Here is an 18,855-nt window from a genome sequence, read left to right as displayed (position 1 = left end):
GAACGGAAGAATTTTTTGTGCACCTCTATAAGTGTGTCACTATATGTGCTTCTCTGTATGCGCTTCTCTGTATGTGCTTCTCCGTGTGAGTGTGTGTCAAAAATGGGGATACAAAAATATTCCTTTGCATAATTTCATATTTCTTCACCATCCTTCAAATTGATGTTAAAAGTAGGGTGTATACCTATTCGTTCTTCTCACTCCACCCAAAGTGGCTTCTAATGGATCTTGATGATTTACAACCGTGCGGATGGGGAAATCATAGTAATGCCAATAATACGAGTAATAATGAAGAACTTATGAATTATACTGACATGGAGTAGGTTCAATTAGCTCCTCCTCTGCAACAGGTTGACATCTACTTCACTATGAAATTACAAACTCGAGAAGAAACCAATGTAGTAGCCATTTCCACTTGACGTACAACAAGGGAAATAAAACAAATATACATGGACAGTAATATATATTACTGCAAATTTGATATGCATCAATCGGACGATGGTAAAGAAAAGGGAAGGATAATAAAATAGACCCATAAAAGGGGATACAAAAAAAGGGGAGTGGGGAAAAAGGGAGAGAAGGTTCATCACGTTGTTACTCCCTTTTTCTAAATTTACTAAAACTACATGATATCAAAATGTAACACCATGTATGCTACTACGTGTGAACCCATGTAGATGACATACAAAAAAAAAAAAAAAAAAAAAAAAAAAAAAAACCATATATAGCCCTTAATTTTTCTTTAAGGTTACAAAACAAACATCAAAGAGTCTATCCTTTATTATTTTACCATTTTTCTTTGTAATTTCATATAATACTTGTGTATATCCCTCATCCAGTGGTATAATCAACTTTCCATTCTCTGCCAATAAATCTATTAAAATTTCTGGTAGTTCACTTGCTGATGCACCGACATGAATTGCATCAAACAATCCTAACTTTTCTTTTTCTTCTTCATTCACTTGATATATATTTTTATGAATTATCTTAAAATTTTCCAAATGCAATAACTCAGGTTTATCTCGTTTTATGTTTTCAATCGAATAGTTTGCAACATCTTTTACTCTCTCCAGACCTATCACAAAGGAATCCTTGTTTTCAAGAACCTTTGTCCTCATGGCCATACACACAGTTAGGTAGCCAGAACCTGAACCTGTTTCCATTCAGGGTTCGTATGGGAGAAGGGATTCGACCAGATGCAAAACAGAGCAAGAAAAACAGAGCAAGCAAGACAGAGCAAGCAAGACAAAACAAGCAAGACAAAACAAGCAAGACAAAACAAGCAAGATAAAATAAGCAAGATAAAACAAGCAAGACAAAAACACGCCAGACAAAACAAGTAAGAAAAAAACACGCAAGAAAAAACAAGTAAGAAAAAAACACGCAAGACAAAAAATAAAAATGTCGAACACATAATTGAAAGCGCGATGGGATGCAAATGAAATCTCTCTTATGAAAAATAGATACATTGACATAAACGTGCCAACAGAATACACTCTTCCATTCAATTCACTTATGAAAGCAATAGAATAAAGACGTAATGCGTTTAGTTTAGTCATACATCTCTCATTTTTTTTTTTTTTTTTTTTTTTTTTTTTTTTTCACTCTTTCTCCTTTTATGCTTGCAAAAACTTACCTACATCAATGGCCCTAGAACCCGGCTTCAACACATTCATTAATCGCTTCAAGGAAAGAGCGTGCATGTGTGGTGATGATATTGTAACACCATGACTAATATAGACAGGAGTGTCCACATAGGGTTTTTCCTTTATGTATTTCCCCCTATCCACCTGAAAAGGTAAACATGTGTAACGCGTGTCTGGATTTTGAGCATGTGGATTTTGGACATGTAGATTGTGTGTGTGTGTGTGTGTGTCCATGAAGGAAAGGGGTTTCTACTCATCCGTATGTGCATGTATATATATACATGCAGATGTTGTGTCGGCTAGGACCAAGCAACTCTGGCAAGCAATGGGTGCAAAACATACTGCTTTGTGCTCCAGTAGAGATGTGGACCCTTACACACTCTAAGGTTTAAAAGTTAAGAATGTTGAGATGTTTCTCATGCGGAAATATTATTCGTTTTTAAGTTGCTTTTCCTTTTTTAAGCTGTTTTTCCTTTTTTAAGTTGCTTTTCCTTTTTTTTTTTTTTTTTTTTTTTTTTTGCTACATTTTAATTTTCCCTCTCACCACACACCATTTGATCTCTTCAACTGTCTCAACAGTGGAAAAACAATCCGCACATACCTGTAGCATCGTCTCGTATACTTCTTCATCGTCAATTATTCCCCTATTCTTAAGACTGTCAATTAAGCTCTTGTGATTATTCTCTTCTAGGGTGTACATACTGCTCATTCTCGTATTTTTCACAAATTTTCTATTTGTGAATTTTGGAAATTTATTTTTGGTATGCTTTAGAGAGAGCAGTTTCCTCACCTTATATAGTGGCCTGCAAAATAACAAATTTCTCACTTTTGATTCTGATGTTAATTCATTTGATGCATGGAAACTTTTACTAAAAAATGCTTTATAAATAAGAAAATTAAGGATTCGACAGTGCATTTTTTTTTGCTTCGTTGACCTTCCTCACACTTTGGTTTTTTTTTTTTTTTTTTTTTTTTTTTTTTCTTCAGCTTTTGGGTTTTTCAACTTTTTGACTTTTTATTTTTACTGAATTTTTTTTTATTCAATTTTTTTTTTTTTTTCTCAAATGTATTTAATGTTTTACACATCAGATTTCATACTTCACACTTCACAATTAACACTCCACACTTCAAGCTTCACACTCCACACTTCACATTTCACAATTAACACTTCACGCTTCACACTTCACACTTCACACTTCACACTTCACACTTCACACTTCACACTTCACACTTCACACTTCACACTTCACACTTCACACTTCACACTTCACACTTCATACTTCACATTTCACAGTTTTGTTATTTATTTATTTTTTACTTTTTCTTTTAAACTTGGCATCGCATGGATAACACCTCAATACAATTTCGTTCCTTGTATTGAGCAGAAAAAAAAAAAAAAAAAAAAAAAAAACACTCATAAGAGCACTCTTTTGACTACTAAGTACAGAAGATCCAAATTATGGCACATTGAGAATAAAAATTTTGATATGGAACCTGCACAGATCTTTAGCGCTATGTAAGGGAATTCATATATGGTGACACATGTATCTGCATATATATGCATGGACGAGTATTCAAATTTCCTATTGAACAAACCTCAAATGAATGTCTCCCTACATGAATGTCCACAGATGAGTATCCTCCCTACATGAGCATAACTCACGTGTTTGCAACACATACACCCTAGGGAACATCTACCCCTTTGAAGTGTCACATATCAGACTTACATTACTACATACTCAGGAGCAAGCTTATTATACAATTGTAGTTTTTTCTTTCGATGGTTCACTACATGAAACATAAATAGCTTGTTTAAGGGGTGAATACACCATGACTGTTTCTCTGGTCTTGTCTTAAATAACTATTCGCAAAAAAAAAAAAAAAAGGTTGAGATAAGGCAGCGTGCAAAAACGTGAGGACGTGTAACAAAGTAAGGAAATACGGACGTACGCAAGCACAATGAAGAGAAGCAAAATTGTAATATGCTGATCTAAAATAGAAAAAGGGGAATTTCATTACTTAATATTATTTTTGCACACTTTTCTGAAAGTTTTATTGTTTTTTAAATAAGCATACGTTAACATATCACATTACAACAATCGAGACTATGCAAATATTTGCTAAGCTTTAAAATATATTACTACCTTTTAATGTTAAAAGGGATAAAATGGGGGAGAGGGAGACATTTTTTTTTTTTTTTTTTTTTTGTGCGAATAAGGTTGCGGAAAAAATGAAAAAATAAAAAAAGGGAAATAATATGAACAGCTCAAAAATGGATGAAAAAAAAAAAAAAAAAAAAAAAAAAAAAAAAAAAAAAAAAAAAAAAAAAAAAAAAAAAAAAAAAAAAAAAAAAAAAAAAAAAAAAAAAAAAAAAAAAAAAAAAAAAAAAAGAAAAAAAAAAAAAAAAAAAAAAAAAGAAAAAAAAAAAAAAAAAAAAAAAAAAAAAAAAATACAAAACGAACTGCAAACTGGCGATAAAATGAAAAAAAAAAAAAAAAATGATCTAACCAGGACCACTACGAAAAAAATAGAAAGAATGCTGAAAATAATACACTCAATTACTCTTCTTATTCCAAAAGTACAAAATATCGGTTATGGGGTTGAAATAAGACAAGGGGAGAATTACTATACAGACGTATGTGTCAAAAAAGAAAAATATTTTAAACATATAACAAAATCCTGCGTTTATTTTCACACATTCTATATCTCCATACATATGCACAGACACACAGAAGAACGAAACAGTACCATTCGAATTGCATCCTTTTGCACAAACGATGGCGAACTTTTCTTCTACAGATGAAGCTCTACATTACGTCTGCCGTGTTCATTTATACCAGTGTTATGTGTACGCCCCATGTGCATATCGGTGTGCATATCAATGTGTATATATATGTGCACTTATTTATTTTTTTTCTTCCCTTGTTCTCGAAACTTGCCAACCTCTTCCTCTTCGCTACGCCATGTGGTCCATAACAAAAGGTGAATATATACACATATACATACACCTGTGACGTGTGTGCGAAAAAGTTTGTAGAACGGGATGCACCCCGCATGTTGTAGGCTTCTTCCTCAGCTAGCTAAAACGCTATTGTAATTCGCATGACTTATTCAGGCAGAAACGTTCCTCTGTATTGCTACTACTATTTACTTTTACTATTATGTAATATGTGTATTTTTTTTTTTTTTTTTTTATTTCTCCCAGTTTTATGAACACTAATTTGTGCTTTTTACATTCACTCGAATTTACATATGTACTTAATTTTCTCAAATCGTGTTTTGCTTCTTTTTGTTGAGTTTACTACCGATGAACTTCCTTTCTGTACTATCTCCACCTAGATCGTCCTCCACCTTGGAATTGTATTTTTTATGTTTCAGCTGGGTCTCATGACTATTTATAACATTTTCATTGAGTTTCTTTTTTACGTCCATGTTTTCATCTCTTGTTGTTGTGTCTTTATTTTCTGATATCATATTTTTGGAATTTATGAATTTTTCTTCATTCACAATTACATTACTTATTGTTGCTTGCTCAAAATTGTTAGGTATGTTGTGATTTTTTATAAAATTTTTAACATTTTCCTGAACAATTTCATTTTCATCTGCGAATGAATCTTCACTTTTCTCATTTGCTTTTTCGATATGAAAATACTTTTCGTTTCCTATCATGTGTCGTCTATCATCTGTATGTTCCTTCGATTGTCCAATTTCCATTTCACCATTTGTATGAATGACACTTTCCTTTAAATTATTCTCTGTATATTCCACCTCGTTAGATCTAAACGTTTCAGTTACGTCTCTCATTTGAGGTTGGTGTGTCTGTTCCTCATCTTTGCTAAACAGTTCATATGTTTTTTTATTTCCTTGCTCGTTAGTAATTCCCCCTTCAATAGTATTATTTATTTCATGAATATCATTGATGTCATAACGATGTTGTGTAAGCAAAATGGAATTAACATCTAATGAATCATTTTTCCTGTCTTCTTCAACATTTCCATTATTATAAACGCCATCCGAGGAGGAGGGTTGGTTATCATAAAACAGATGAGATGTTAGACTTCCCAATTTGTCAGCAGTCTTTTTCCCATGTGCTGTAGAAGCGCTTGGTTTCTTTTTACTAAAATTGTTAAAAAGGGTGTAAGAAGTGTTCAGGTTAAAATTTTTGTTTAAAAATACATTATGCATATATAACACTTCCTTCATTTCATATATTTCTTTTCGTAAATCTTCTATCACATTTATGTAGGATTTCATTTCTAACATATCTAAATTTTTAGCAGTATTATGTTTATTTAATAAATTTTCTGAATTTATTTGGATATTTTTTTGTGATGTTTCTAATATGTAAGAAAATATGCAGGTAGCCAAAATGACAATAACTGAAATGACTACCAACAAAATGGTGAGTTGAACAAATTTTTTCATTTTTAATTGCTTTTTTATTTCTAATATTTTTTTATCACTAAGTTTATGTTTCCCTTTTATATTTTTCGAATTAATCTTATCTAGATTAACTGATATATCGTTATAATAAGGCAAAATCATATGGTACTTATTCCAAAATAAATATCCAGACAACTTGTTCATATATGTAGATATTTTGCTCCTTTTATAATTTCCCTTATACGATTCATTATTATTTTCATTTTGTTCACTCTTTTCATCAAATAAATGTTCATTCTTGCTAATGCTTTTATATTTATTGTTATTTTTTTTTCTGTAAAAATTCTCAAATTTACTATTTTTTCCATTTTTCTTGTATTCCTTGCTATCCATCTGGGTGTCACTAATTTCATAATTATAATTATCATAACCTGCATTTCCATTTGTATTCCCCCCATTATTCAGTGATATGTCATCACTTGAGAATGTAGGTCTCTCTACTATTTCTCCAACATTCACACCTCCATTTTCATCTGCTAATATTATCACAGGTAAATTTCCTTTTTTACTCCTTTCCTCCTGTTCAAGCATCCTATTCTGCATTTGTTCACTGCTTGTCATTTTTATAAAGTAATGAATTTTTTTGTGTTCTCTGTAATTTTTTTCAAAGCATTCTTGGGTGCAGTAAAATATTTTCTTGTTGTTTTGTAAGCAGATGGGGCAGCAAATGGTGGCATCTGTCTCGGTTCCACACCCTGAGCATATAGACATTTCACCGGGTCAGGGGAGGCGTAACGGTTGTAGCACAATTTCTTTTTCGATATGTGCATATATATGTGCACATATATGTACACATATATATATTCATCTATCCGTTTTCCAGTCTTTCCCCCTCTGTACATGCGATTCGTGATTCCTGAGTACAAAAACAAATCAGCGACAGAGGAGAGGACTTGCTTCTTCAATTTATTTACTTATCCTCTCTTCTTTTGAAAAAAAAGGGTTAAGGGAGTAATGGGAGATTGTCAGCAGAAAAATTACATACATATTATGCGTAAGCAATATGTACAATGCAGGAATGTACATACATTCACGTGTATGCATATATATATACACAAGTACATACGCAAAGGTCCCTCAAGTTCACCTGAAATAAAAATTAAACCTCTGGCTTTATGAAGAAAGGTGCCCCGTTTTTCTTACTTCTCCTGAGGTGACCTGTCCCACCAAAAAAAATGCTCATATTTTTTTTTTTTTTTTTTTTTTTTTTTTTTCCCACAATGGAAGAAATGAAGAATAAATAGAATAAAATGTGGAAAAGAAGAAAGAAAAAAAAAAGGAATATCCCTCTTAAAAAATTAAAAAAAAAATAGTTAAGCAGGGATGCGAAGCCGAGAGGTTGTGGTAGCTAAGCATTTTTTCCCTTCTGTGGAGAGTTTTGCAAAAGATGATGCAGTCTTGATATATATATATATATATATATATATATATATATATATGTACATACAAATATACATGCATAATACATGCATTCATAATATATACAAATGTAGCCCCCTTCGCGTATATTTTTTCCGTGTATATCAATCTCTCTTTTCAGGTTATCCCGACACCTCCACACCCTTTACTTTAGGGAAGTGGAAAACAATGAGTTTCGAAAATGAGCCAAGGTAAATACTTGACCTCACGGGGAACACTCATGATGCAGGTGATTCAAGTATTATTTCGTTTTGACCTTTTGCATAAAGGTGTTATACATTTCAGGTTCAGTTAAAAGTTAATCAGTGTTACAAACAAATCAGAGCGTAAAAATAAATAAAAAAAAAAAAAAAATTAAACACAAACTGGTGTGCGTGCTGGTATGAGAAATAACATACCCAAAAGAAAAAGAAAACAAAAAAAATCAGCAACAAAAAAAAAAAAAAAAAAAAAAAAAACAACAACAAAAAAAAAAAAAAAAAAAAAAAAATAATCAGCAACAAAAAAAAAAGAAAAAAAAAAATAATCAGCAAAAAAAAAAAAAAAAGAAAAAAAAATTACTATATATAAGAGCAAAAAACATACTCAACTCAACGTGTTTGACCTAGCCCACATGTTTGTTTATTTTGTTACAAAACTGAGAAGTAATATATCAAAAAAAAAAAAAAAATAAAATAAAAATAATCGAGGTGCACACGAGACAAAACATTTTAAACCTCATTTTTATATATCACGTAACGCAAGTTTTGACCTTTTGCATAAAGGTGTTTTCCATTTAAGGTTCAGTTAAAAATTAAACAGTGTTAAAAAAAAATCAGAGCGTAAAAATAAAAAAAAAAAAAAAAAAAATTAAACACAAACTGGTGTGCGTGCTGGTATGAGAAAAAACATACCCAAAAGAAAAAAAAAACAAAAAAAATCAGCAACAAAAAAAAAAGAAAAAAAAAAATAATCAGCAACAAAAAAAAAAGAAAAAAAAAAATAATCAACAAAAAAAAAAAAAAAAAAAAAAAAAAAAAAAAAAAAAAAAAAAAAAAAAAAAAAAAAAAAAAAAAAAAAAAAAAAAAAAAAAAAAAAAAAAAAAAAAAAAAAAAAAAAAAAAAAAAAAAAAAATCACCTTACATATTTCTTCTAAAATTCTTCTTACATGCTAAACCATCTTTTTCAAAGTAAACATTTGGATAATACCCTTATTCGACAAAACTATATAAATATATACAACAAAAAAATAAACTAATTAACTGGTAAAAAAAAAAAAAAAAAAAAAAATTTTAAAATATAACATTTTCATCTTTTTTTTAANNGATGCAGGTGATTCAAGTATTATTTCGTTTTGACCTTTTGCATAAAGGTGTTATACATTTCAGGTTCAGTTAAAAGTTAATCAGTGTTACAAACAAATCAGAGCGTAAAAATAAATAAAAAAAAAAAAAAAATTAAACACAAACTGGTGTGCGTGCTGGTATGAGAAATAACATACCCAAAAGAAAAAGAAAACAAAAAAAATCAGCAACAAAAAAAAAAGAAAAAAAAAAATAATCAGCAACAAAAAAAAAAAAAAAAAAAAAAAAAAAAAAAAAAAAAAAAAAAAAAAAAAAAAAAAAAAAAAAAAAAAAAAAAAAAAAAAAAAAAAAAAAAAAAAAAAAAAAAAAAAAAAAAAAAAAAAAAAAAAAAAAAAAAAAAAAAAAAAAAAACAAAAAAAAAAAAAAAAAAAAAAAAAAAAACAGCAAAAAAAAAAAAAAAAAGAAAAAAAAATTACTATATATAAGAGCAAAAAACATACTCAACTCAACGTGTTTGACCTAGCCCACATGTTTGTTTATTTTGTTACAAAACTGAGAAGTAATATATCAAAAAAAAAAAAAAAATAAAATAAAAATAATCGAGGTGCACACGAGACAAAACATTTTAAACCTCATTTTATATATCACGTAACGCAACATTTATACAACATAATTTTAATATGTGCATACCCCCGAAGAAGGGAAAAAAAAACATTCCACTCCCATATGCTCCTCTAGTCATTGTTTTTACATGTACACACACATAGCTGTGTAAATGCACGTTTATATTCATATGCCTTTCATGTGAAAAAGCGTGGATTGTGAAGGACAAACATGGGGTAATTAATGGGAGACACGTATATAAATTTAACCATATTGAGCGGTTATTTTAATCTTGGGAAGTTATCGTGCCCTTGGCAACAGAGATAAACAGTTGTATACATGCGTATACATATGTGTATATAATATATATATATATATATGTATATATATATGGAAAGAGAGTGATATATTTTTTTGCACTCGTTTGGACTGACCTTTTAAACCTCTGACAGGGGAGGTGGAAGGACCCGTGCACACATTTTTTTTAACATCTCCTGCTTTAGTGATTACTTGTGATAACGGAATGTAGTGCTTTCTGCAAGATGCTTGTGTACTTGTTCATGGCCTACGAAGGAAAAATGGTGATACAATGTTTGGATGTTGTATGTGTAATGTAGATATATGCATGAAAAGAGGAGAAGAGGAAATGAAGATGAAAAATAAACATATATGGAATGATTGGACGATTTTGAGCAAAAAAGAGAGAGGGGAAAAAAAAAAAAAAAAAAAAAAAAAAAAAAAAGACGGTGTTGTAAATATTTCATAGTCTATCTTAATTTCATTTTGAGAATAATGTTTTTGAAAAAAAAAAAAAAAAAAAAAAAAAAAAACCTGGATGATATCGTCGTCCGATTGCTCGCGAGCCTTTATAGTTAAGTCCAGTGCATCTTTAATTTCTTGAACTTGATGAAGAAAGACATTTTTAAAACTATTTTCATTATCAGAATCGTAAAGAATTATTTTGTCACTTTCTGTTTTGAAAAAAATGAAATCTTGATCTTTGAAAGAAACTTCACTTTGAATTTTCGTTCCAATGTATGCATTCATATTTTCTATCTTGGCAAAGAGTATATTATTTCTTTTCTTTTTGTTATTTGCATATTTACTGAGAATTATAAAAAAGTCCGAAACTTCTCGTTTTAAGCTTATCATTTCTGTTTGTATTTTTGTAGGTAAATTTACTCTAATCTGACCTATCATTTGTTCTAATTCATCACATTTTTTTATGATTTTATCTAAATCAAAAGATATATTTTCTATTCTTGTTGTTATTTTATTAAGAACATTGTTGATCATATCATTTGCTGTGTGTTCAATTAACTGTTGAATATTTCTATTAGCTTCAATCCTTTTTTTTACCTCTATATTTATATTCCTTTCAATTCGCACCAAATCATATCTTAATTCTTTATAAAAGTTTTTAGATTCCAATTTATTCTCCATTTCTTCATCTAACACATTCGATTCTCCAAAGAAATTCAAATCCCCTCTCATTATCCTCTCGTTCTCTAAGCTGCATGTGTCATTTCCTTCAGACACACAGTAATGTTCGCTGCTTTCCAACATTTGGACAAGTGCTAATGAATCATACCTACTCAACAATGTGCAACAAACAAAAATTCCGAAAAAGAAGTGCACAAACGTATCCAAGAAGGGACAAAATGTGTGTGTATCTGTTTGTCTCTCCGTGTGTGTGTTTGGAAAAAAAAAAAGGGGGGGGAGGGGTAGATGGGTGGGTGTCGAAAAAAGAGAAATATGAATAAGTCGTGCACTACTAGTGCTAAAATGTATTCCTTATGTTTAAGCTAAAATGGATGCATAAAGGTGAGCATACAGACATGTACATTTGAATATACAAACACGAAAGGGGGAGAATACACAAAAGATTTTCAGCATTTTCATCCTATCTCATAATTAGTACCACCTCTAATCAGTGTAAAACGTATATATATATATATATATATATATATGTCTAAACTGGCTTTTTTTTCTTTCTTGATAAATGAGCAAATCGGAAAGAGAGGGAAAAAAAAAAAAAAAAAATAAAATAAAAAAAATAAATATATAAATAAATAAAAAAAAAAAAAAAAAAAAAAAAGAGAATAGGCGCGTGAGGAAAAAAAGAGCGGAAACACATTTTTAAATTTTCCTGTTTAGACAAAACAATTGTTGTAAATGTTTTTCCCTTAAAAAAAAAAATTCTGCAAAGTGTGCAGTTCCATGTCATTAGTATCTTTTCATTTATGCACTTGATGGATTATCATTTGGGAATTTTTTTTTTTTTTTTTTTTTTTTCCCTTTTGTATTTCCGCATGCTGATATACATTTTGCAGATTGGTTAACATTATGTGTATTTTTTTTTTTTTTTTTTTTTTAATTTTTTCTAAAACAAAAAAAAAGCATTTACAACAACTATTTTAAAAAAAAAAAAAAAAAAAAAAAAAAAAACTTCAATTGAATTGAATTTGATTAAGCGAGTTCAACTCTTCTGTCTTTACAAATTGCAAAAAGTAAAATTAAAAATATATAAATCTCCCTTATGGTAAAAACGGTGTAGGAAAAAAGAGGTAGTGACATTGTTGTGAAAAAAACAGACTACGAGCTATTGCATGAATATAATACTGCAAAAACAAAAATACCACTTGTCAACTAAGCCACAAGCTTAAAATGGTTCTGTGATATCGGCGAGAATGTATTGCTATTCTGATCCAAGTAATATCTGTATATGCCAAAGGGAGTGGATAGCCCATTTCTTGTTTGACAATCAAACAGTATTGGGGTATAAAAGACAGAATAAATTTTTTAAGTTTCTCTCTCAGGTGCACAAAAATAAACAGGAAAAAAAAAAAATACTAAAAATAGGACCATAAAAAATTCACTTCATTTTGCTTCATTTCATTTTACTTCACTTCATTTAACTTCACTTCATTTTACTTCACTTCATTTAACTTCACTTCATTTTACTTCACTTCATTTAACTTCACTTCATTTTACTTCACTTTATTTTACTTCACTTTATTTTACTTCATTCAATTTTGTCCACCTTGACACATTTCTTCATTTCTTTGAATGTTCCCTCTTCACGTGATATTTTTGTTCTAACGCAAAAACCGGACGAACATAAAATGAATGCAGTTCACAGGGTGGGTATGTTAGTTAATGAGTTGTATATGTGTGTATATTTTTGCATATGTTTTCGTGTTCTTATTTATTTGATGGACTACATTCCCCCATCCCCACAAACGTAAACACAAATACATATATACAAACATATATATATATATATATATATATATATATATACAACAGCCTTTTTCATTGACCCTTCTAATTTCTAATTTGTTAAGGCCATGTGGCATACTACATGTGAGCAACTGGTGCAATGGAACCTGATTCGGGGAAAATTCAATTTGGACGACACACACGGTTCTGATTACATATCTATACTCCGTGCACACATTTCTTTCCTCATTTAAATTTATAACAAATTTAGTCTTTTCTTCAGAGTTATTCTTTGCGAAGAAAATTTGTCATCCGGTGAAAATCGGCAGGGGTGAGCCGAAAAAGTCACCTTTCCATCAACCACGGCCTGGGGGGAAGAATAAAAAAAAAAAAAGTGTATATATATTAAATAAGAAAAAATAAAACAAAAAAAAAAAAAAATAAAATAAGCGAAACAAAAACCAATGCACTCCAAAAACAAACGCAATTAGGTCCATTCTTTTCATCACCTTACCTTAATCGTATATACCCTCTTCCCATTACTATCCAAGTAGTATCTTAGCATGTACATATTTTCGTAAAAAAAATTATTCTCTTTTATTTGTAGATAAAAAGCCTGCGGCTAAGCAAGGCGGGGGAAAAATATTAGTATAAAATATAAAAAAAAAAAAAAAAAAAAAAAAAAAGTTTCTTAACAGTTCAGGTGAAATTGTTTTTTTCCTAAATTTATCGTTGTTTGGTTGATTGTTTCTTCTTTTCTTTTTTTTTTTTAAGGGATTGCCGATTTCGCGATTTAAGGACTTGAGTTTTTTATTTTTTTCCCACTCTTATATTTTTTCTTCTTATTACTATTTTATTTTATTTTATTTTATTTTATTTTATTTTATTTTATTTTTTTTTTTTTTTTTTTTTTACATTTATTTTTTTTTTTTTTTTTGAGACCAAAACGTATTCCCCCACACGGCACTTCTTCACCCCGGAGCTTCTAGAAGAGCACAAAGGCAGATATATAACATTTTCACATCCATGTCGAAAATGTATACACAAACATGTGTATTGCATATCAAAGTGAGTTGCCCCGAGTAATTTTCTTACCACCGTTAATCCATCACTTAGTGGCCTTGTGAATTTTTTCCATTCATTTTCCAATCGAACATAGCACAATGCACATATATATATATATATATATGTATTATAACGCAGAATGATATGACATTTCACGCCCTTCAAACGCGTGCGTATATATTTTGTGACGTGGTTATTCACACCTTTAGCCACCCCCATCGAAATACCTATTCTGCAACGATACAACAAATTCGCTTGGCTTATATTCTTGGGTGATTTTTTTTTTTTTTTTTTCTAGCTACATAAATCCTTTAAAGAATAAAACGTGACAACCTGCATCCATGGGACATAAAAACAGCAAAAGAATTAATTCCGTTTTAGAAAAATTGAATGACAAAAACTTTAAAGAATCAGACTTGTGCACCGAATTATCATCTCTGGGTAACAATTTGTGCAATGATAAAGATTTTTTCGTAGTTAAAAAAATTGTAGATGATGAACGAAGCATATATACGCTATTTAAATTCTTAATGAGCACGCTGAGGAAGTTGGTGCTCAAGGGTAAGACATTTATTTATCGACACCTGCATATAGGTCACGCTGCGCGACAGATCATTCGCCTCAACATTATGAGATAGAACAGTTCGAGAGATTTGCAAATTAGGCAACCCCTGAGTTGTGAGGCATTTTACCCCACCAATACAAGCACCACCATCAGCACCACCAAAAAATGACACATTGTGCATATGCGTATACATATTATATTATCACTCAAATTAGTTCTTCCTTTTTTTTTTTTTTTTTATTACCTCCAGATTCCTGTGGATACATAGATGAGTGCAAGGCATGCGTAAAAATATGGCTTATGGTACTTCCAGTAATACAGTATAACTATCAGAAAAAAGAGGTTTTTAATTTATTGTGGAAAGAAAATAATGTAAAAAGACCAATTGAGCAGAATTATATATACACTAACAATATTATAATTCTACACATGTACAATTTCTTCTTAATCACCTTGTTCACTGAAGATATATGCATTAAAAAAAGAAGAAGTTGCAATGGGAAGAATGCTCTATCAAAATGGAATGAAAACACCATTTCGATAGACGCAATTGATGTGTGCAAATTATGGATACACAAATTTTCAATTCATTCTCAGAACCAATGTGTAAAAAGTAGGAATAATACACAGAACATTCAAAATAATGCACATAACCAGTGTATGAAGAAACAAGGAAATTCCCCATCCAATGGAAACAAGCGAGTCATTTGTAGTGGTGATGATCTTGATATAAAGAATTCCAAAGTGTTCCAAGAATGCACATGTGAGAATGGAAAAAGGAACGGTAATTCTTCTCTTGAAGAAATGAACCCAGACTACGGATTTTCGAAAGGTCAAAGGTGCTTAAAACATTATGAAGTGGATGAAAATGCTACATCAAATTTGAAGAACTTAACTAGTGCTGACATTGAAATACCATCACTTGATAGTGACATAAACCTAGAACTAATAAAAAACAGAACTATCATTTTAAAATGTCTATTAATTCTATTAAGTTCGTACATATATCTTGATGAAAGGAAATATTTAAAAGAGAAAAATTTTTTTTTGTTTCTTTTTACAAGTGGAGAAGTGTGCTACACAGCTAACTTTTTTTTTTCCCTTCTAAACGTCATATATGACAACGAATTTAATTACTTTAATTTTTTCTTTTATGACAACACATATTTAGAATTTTACAATATATGTATTCACCTTATGAACATATTAATTGATTTTAATCCTTTTATTTTGGAAAATAATAAGAAGATTCATTATATGAACGACACAGTGCGATACTTTTACAGCATCTCACGTCAGGATGTTAAGCGGACGGGATACGAGCTCAGGGAACATGTCAGTGATGCACCATTTGAAAGTACCTGTTTATCCAATAATGAATCGTTAAGCAAAAACGGAAAGGATTCCATAAATTGGGGTGACGAGTTAGTGACCTGTGGTGATAGTGATATTAGTGATAGTGCTAGTGGTGATAGTGCTAGTGGTGATAATGCTAGTGGTGATAATGCTAGTGGTGATAGTGCCAGTAGTGATAGTGACTCTGGGGATAGTGGCGGTGGTGGTAGGGATGCCTACAACTACTACCACTGTGAGGATAGAACAAAGGAAGAACACCACCAGAATGACAAAGATGAACAAAGAATTTATGAAGAATTTGCAAATTCACCTGTTGATTTTATTATTTTTAATGATTCCCTTGATGAGTCTACATGTAACTCATCTAGTACCTGCACAGACAGAAAACAGAACAATGATATGGGCACGTGTGAAATTCAAAAAAAAAAAAAAAGAAAAAAAAAAATTCCACATTTAGAACATGTTTTGAGAAATCGAAAATTTTACTTAAAAGAAATTAATGGAGTGGAGAAGAATTCAAATGAGAAGAAGGAGAAGAAGGAGGAATACTATTATGATTTTTTAAAAAAACAAAAGTGGAAAAAATTGCATACCAATAATGTATATATAGAAATGCTGCGTAAATTGGATGCAAGCAATATTGAATATATATACAAAGGAGCGTTAAACATATTGATAAGCTACAAATTATATTATGAAAATTATAACGAAAATGTTTTATTTATCCATAACTACTTATGTTTACTATGGCACTTGATGAATAACAACAGGCTTTTTATCAAGCACATGAAAAATCATAGTAGCAGCGTATTCCTCTTTCACATTCTGTACATACTGATATGTTTCAATCATCAGAGAAGAAGAGAAATGCAAGCATTGGCTAACATGAGGAAGAATCAGAAGGAGGCAGATTGCATATCCACACCAAGAGTGCATATAAGGATGGCAAGTACAAAATTGGAAAATAAAACTATGAACACAACTATCATCGAGGATAACAATGATCAGTTTATCTACAACAATGAAAACTTCAATGAATCAAGAAAATGCGACGATTTCAATATTCGCAAAATAGACGGATTGATTTACATTTGCCTTTTCATAATCCTTAAAGTGTCATCCAATTCTACTATTTGTAAAAATCTGAATCAAAAGTATGATCAGAAAATAAAGGTAAATTTTCAATTAAGAAATGTGTATCAATTTGACTCTTATGTGGATTTCCTAGTGTACTCCTTATGTATGCTAATAAATGACAACATTTTTTTTTTAAAATTTGAGCGTATTATAGATATGTCAATTACCATTCTCACAAATGTGAGTGTTTATATAAAATCAATGAACACCTATTCTTGCGAATGTATAATTAGTATTTTAAAAAAAGTTTTAAAGAAGGAATGGATTTTATCTTCCCAGAATCATTATTACGCACTATTTCTTATACTGGATTTTATAAACAACATTTTATCGCACAACTTAAATGATAATCACAATTTCATTTATATGATTATAAAGAATAAAGATGTTTTTTTTTCCATTCATAACTTGGATCAAGTATTAAAAAGCAATTGTCTCTTTTCCTCCAGCACCCCTATCGGTAAGTTCGTTCGTTCGTTCGTTCGTTCGTTCGTTCGTTCGTTCGTTCGTTCGTTCGTTCGTTCGTTCGTTCGTTCGTTCGTTTGTTTGTTTGTTTGTTTGTTTGTTTGTTTGTTTGTTTGTTCAATCGTTTTTTTTTTTTTTTTTTTTTTTTTTTTTGAGCTAGCCAAAAGTGGTGCAAGGTCAAGTGCTCTTTTTGGCAAGTTATGAATTTATTATTTTGCTTTCCCGTTTTATACATTTGCCTATTTTGCTTCATTTTATTTATTTATTTTTTTTTTTATTCCTTGCCGTTCATACAGATTACTGGGTACCAACGGAAAGTTGGTTAGTCAACTGGAAAAATAAGCTACCAATGCAGTTCATCAACAGCATAATATACGATTTGGCGAATTTGGTAATTAATCCACAAAATGGAAGCAGACCTTTTTCTATCAACATTTCTAATTTTGTTTTATTCATTTAACCACATATGTATTTTGCTTCCGTGGTTTCGAGTTCATTCGGAATGGCTGGCTCATACTTTTCGCTGCAACATTTTGGAGTGTGCATATATCATACTGCATTAGTTCATACCTTTCATTACCACATGTGTGGAACCTATTAACCTATTTAGTTAAAACATTTCCATGTTCATTAAAACCACATACATACACACACGCAAACACACAACACACACCTCTCCTTTCACTTTAGATTGAAGAAGAGTGCGACGAGAAGGAAATACTAGACTATAACGATGTTGTAGATTTAATTAAACACCATTGTTCTACTATAAAAAATTATAAAATCCCTTTCATAATAAGAAAATATGAGAAGAATATTCTTTTGTCTAAATGGGTTACTAGCTACATATATTTTATCCTGTTTTTTCACTTGTATAAGGAAAATCTGTTCATAAATAGTGGAATTAAGTTCATATTTTAGTTTATGAGCAGTATATATATATACATATATATATATATATGTGTTTTTACGTGCGTGTGTAGAGGTCAGTTGCGCCTACGCCTGACCAAGTTCAAAGGTAAGATATACCAATGCTGCACCAAATCAGAGCAAAAAAAAAACTAGCAGATTGAGACATTACACAAATCTAAACTGCCATATGTATATATGTTTGTGTATATCTATACACGTTTGCATACTTCCCTTTACGTACATTCCGAATTATCCATCACGTGGAAGTTAAGCATATTTTTACCATAGGATTTTGCGAATTTGTGACTCCATAAGCTTGGATATTTTTATATTTAAAAAATTGGGAATTTTTTTTTTTTTTTTTTTTTTTTTTTTGCGTTTTTATGATTTTACAAATATGAAAACACACAGTTTTTAATATGCCATGTAGCGTATTTTTTTTTTGTGAATTCTTCGATGAAACAAAATAAAGCGATAACGGAATCCGAAAAATTAACATGCAATAAAACGAGAAGGGGATATAAATAGACAATACATTACTAAGTAACAAAAAATGTTTTCGCGCAACATCATTAAGTATATCTTTTTTTTCTTTTTTTTTTTTTTTTTATTGATGAGGGATGGTTGGATGATGGCAAAGATGTGCTGAATGATTTTTGAAGCTACAATTTGGGACATATTCACTTTTTCTCCCCCTCACAGTATAGTGTATTTTCCACTTTTTTTTTTTTTTTTTTTG

At 30.2% G+C, this 18,855-nt stretch overlaps 5 protein-coding genes across 5 annotated transcripts; 1 reads left to right on the top strand and 4 right to left on the bottom strand.

The window, feature by feature from the left end:
* Nucleotides 1–731: 731 nt before the first annotated feature.
* Nucleotides 732–2,346, bottom strand: PGO_131810 (protein-L-isoaspartate O-methyltransferase beta-aspartate methyltransferase; the record flags this gene model as incomplete). The annotated part of the gene is made up of 3 exons (XM_028689697.1): nt 732–1,153; nt 1,637–1,790; nt 2,248–2,346. 3 exons carry the CDS (start codon nt 2,344–2,346, stop codon nt 732–734), a joined length of 675 nt encoding a protein of 224 aa, XP_028545498.1.
* Nucleotides 2,347–4,913: 2,567 nt separating this feature from the next.
* PGO_131800 (hypothetical protein, conserved) lies at nt 4,914–6,800 on the bottom strand (the record flags this gene model as incomplete). Its single annotated transcript, XM_028689696.1, has 1 exon — nt 4,914–6,800. The coding sequence occupies one exon, from the start codon at nt 6,798–6,800 to the stop codon at nt 4,914–4,916; it is 1,887 nt and encodes a 628-aa protein (XP_028545497.1).
* A 3,093-nt stretch (nt 6,801–9,893) lies between these two features.
* Nucleotides 9,894–10,960, bottom strand: PGO_131790 (SF-assemblin/beta giardin domain containing protein; the record flags this gene model as incomplete). The annotated part of the gene is made up of 2 exons (XM_028689695.1): nt 9,894–9,959; nt 10,226–10,960. The coding sequence occupies 2 exons, from the start codon at nt 10,958–10,960 to the stop codon at nt 9,894–9,896; spliced, it is 801 nt and encodes a 266-aa protein (XP_028545496.1).
* Nucleotides 10,961–12,872: 1,912 nt separating this feature from the next.
* Nucleotides 12,873–13,187, bottom strand: PGO_131780 (H/ACA ribonucleoprotein complex subunit 3; the record flags this gene model as incomplete). The annotated part of the gene is made up of 2 exons (XM_028689694.1): nt 12,873–12,983; nt 13,131–13,187. 2 exons carry the CDS (start codon nt 13,185–13,187, stop codon nt 12,873–12,875), a joined length of 168 nt encoding a protein of 55 aa, XP_028545495.1.
* Nucleotides 13,188–14,022: 835 nt separating this feature from the next.
* Nucleotides 14,023–18,125, top strand: PGO_131770 (hypothetical protein, conserved; the record flags this gene model as incomplete). Its single annotated transcript, XM_028689693.1, has 4 exons — nt 14,023–14,242; nt 14,497–17,199; nt 17,501–17,595; nt 17,895–18,125. The coding sequence occupies 4 exons, from the start codon at nt 14,023–14,025 to the stop codon at nt 18,123–18,125; spliced, it is 3,249 nt and encodes a 1,082-aa protein (XP_028545494.1).
* Nucleotides 18,126–18,855: the final 730 nt, after the last annotated feature.

The sequence above is a fragment of the Plasmodium gonderi genome (assembly GCF_002157705.1).
Source record: "Plasmodium gonderi DNA, contig: Chr13, whole genome shotgun sequence".
NCBI lineage: Eukaryota > Apicomplexa > Aconoidasida > Haemosporida > Plasmodiidae > Plasmodium > Plasmodium gonderi.
This window is presented reverse-complemented; position numbering and strand designations above follow the sequence as displayed.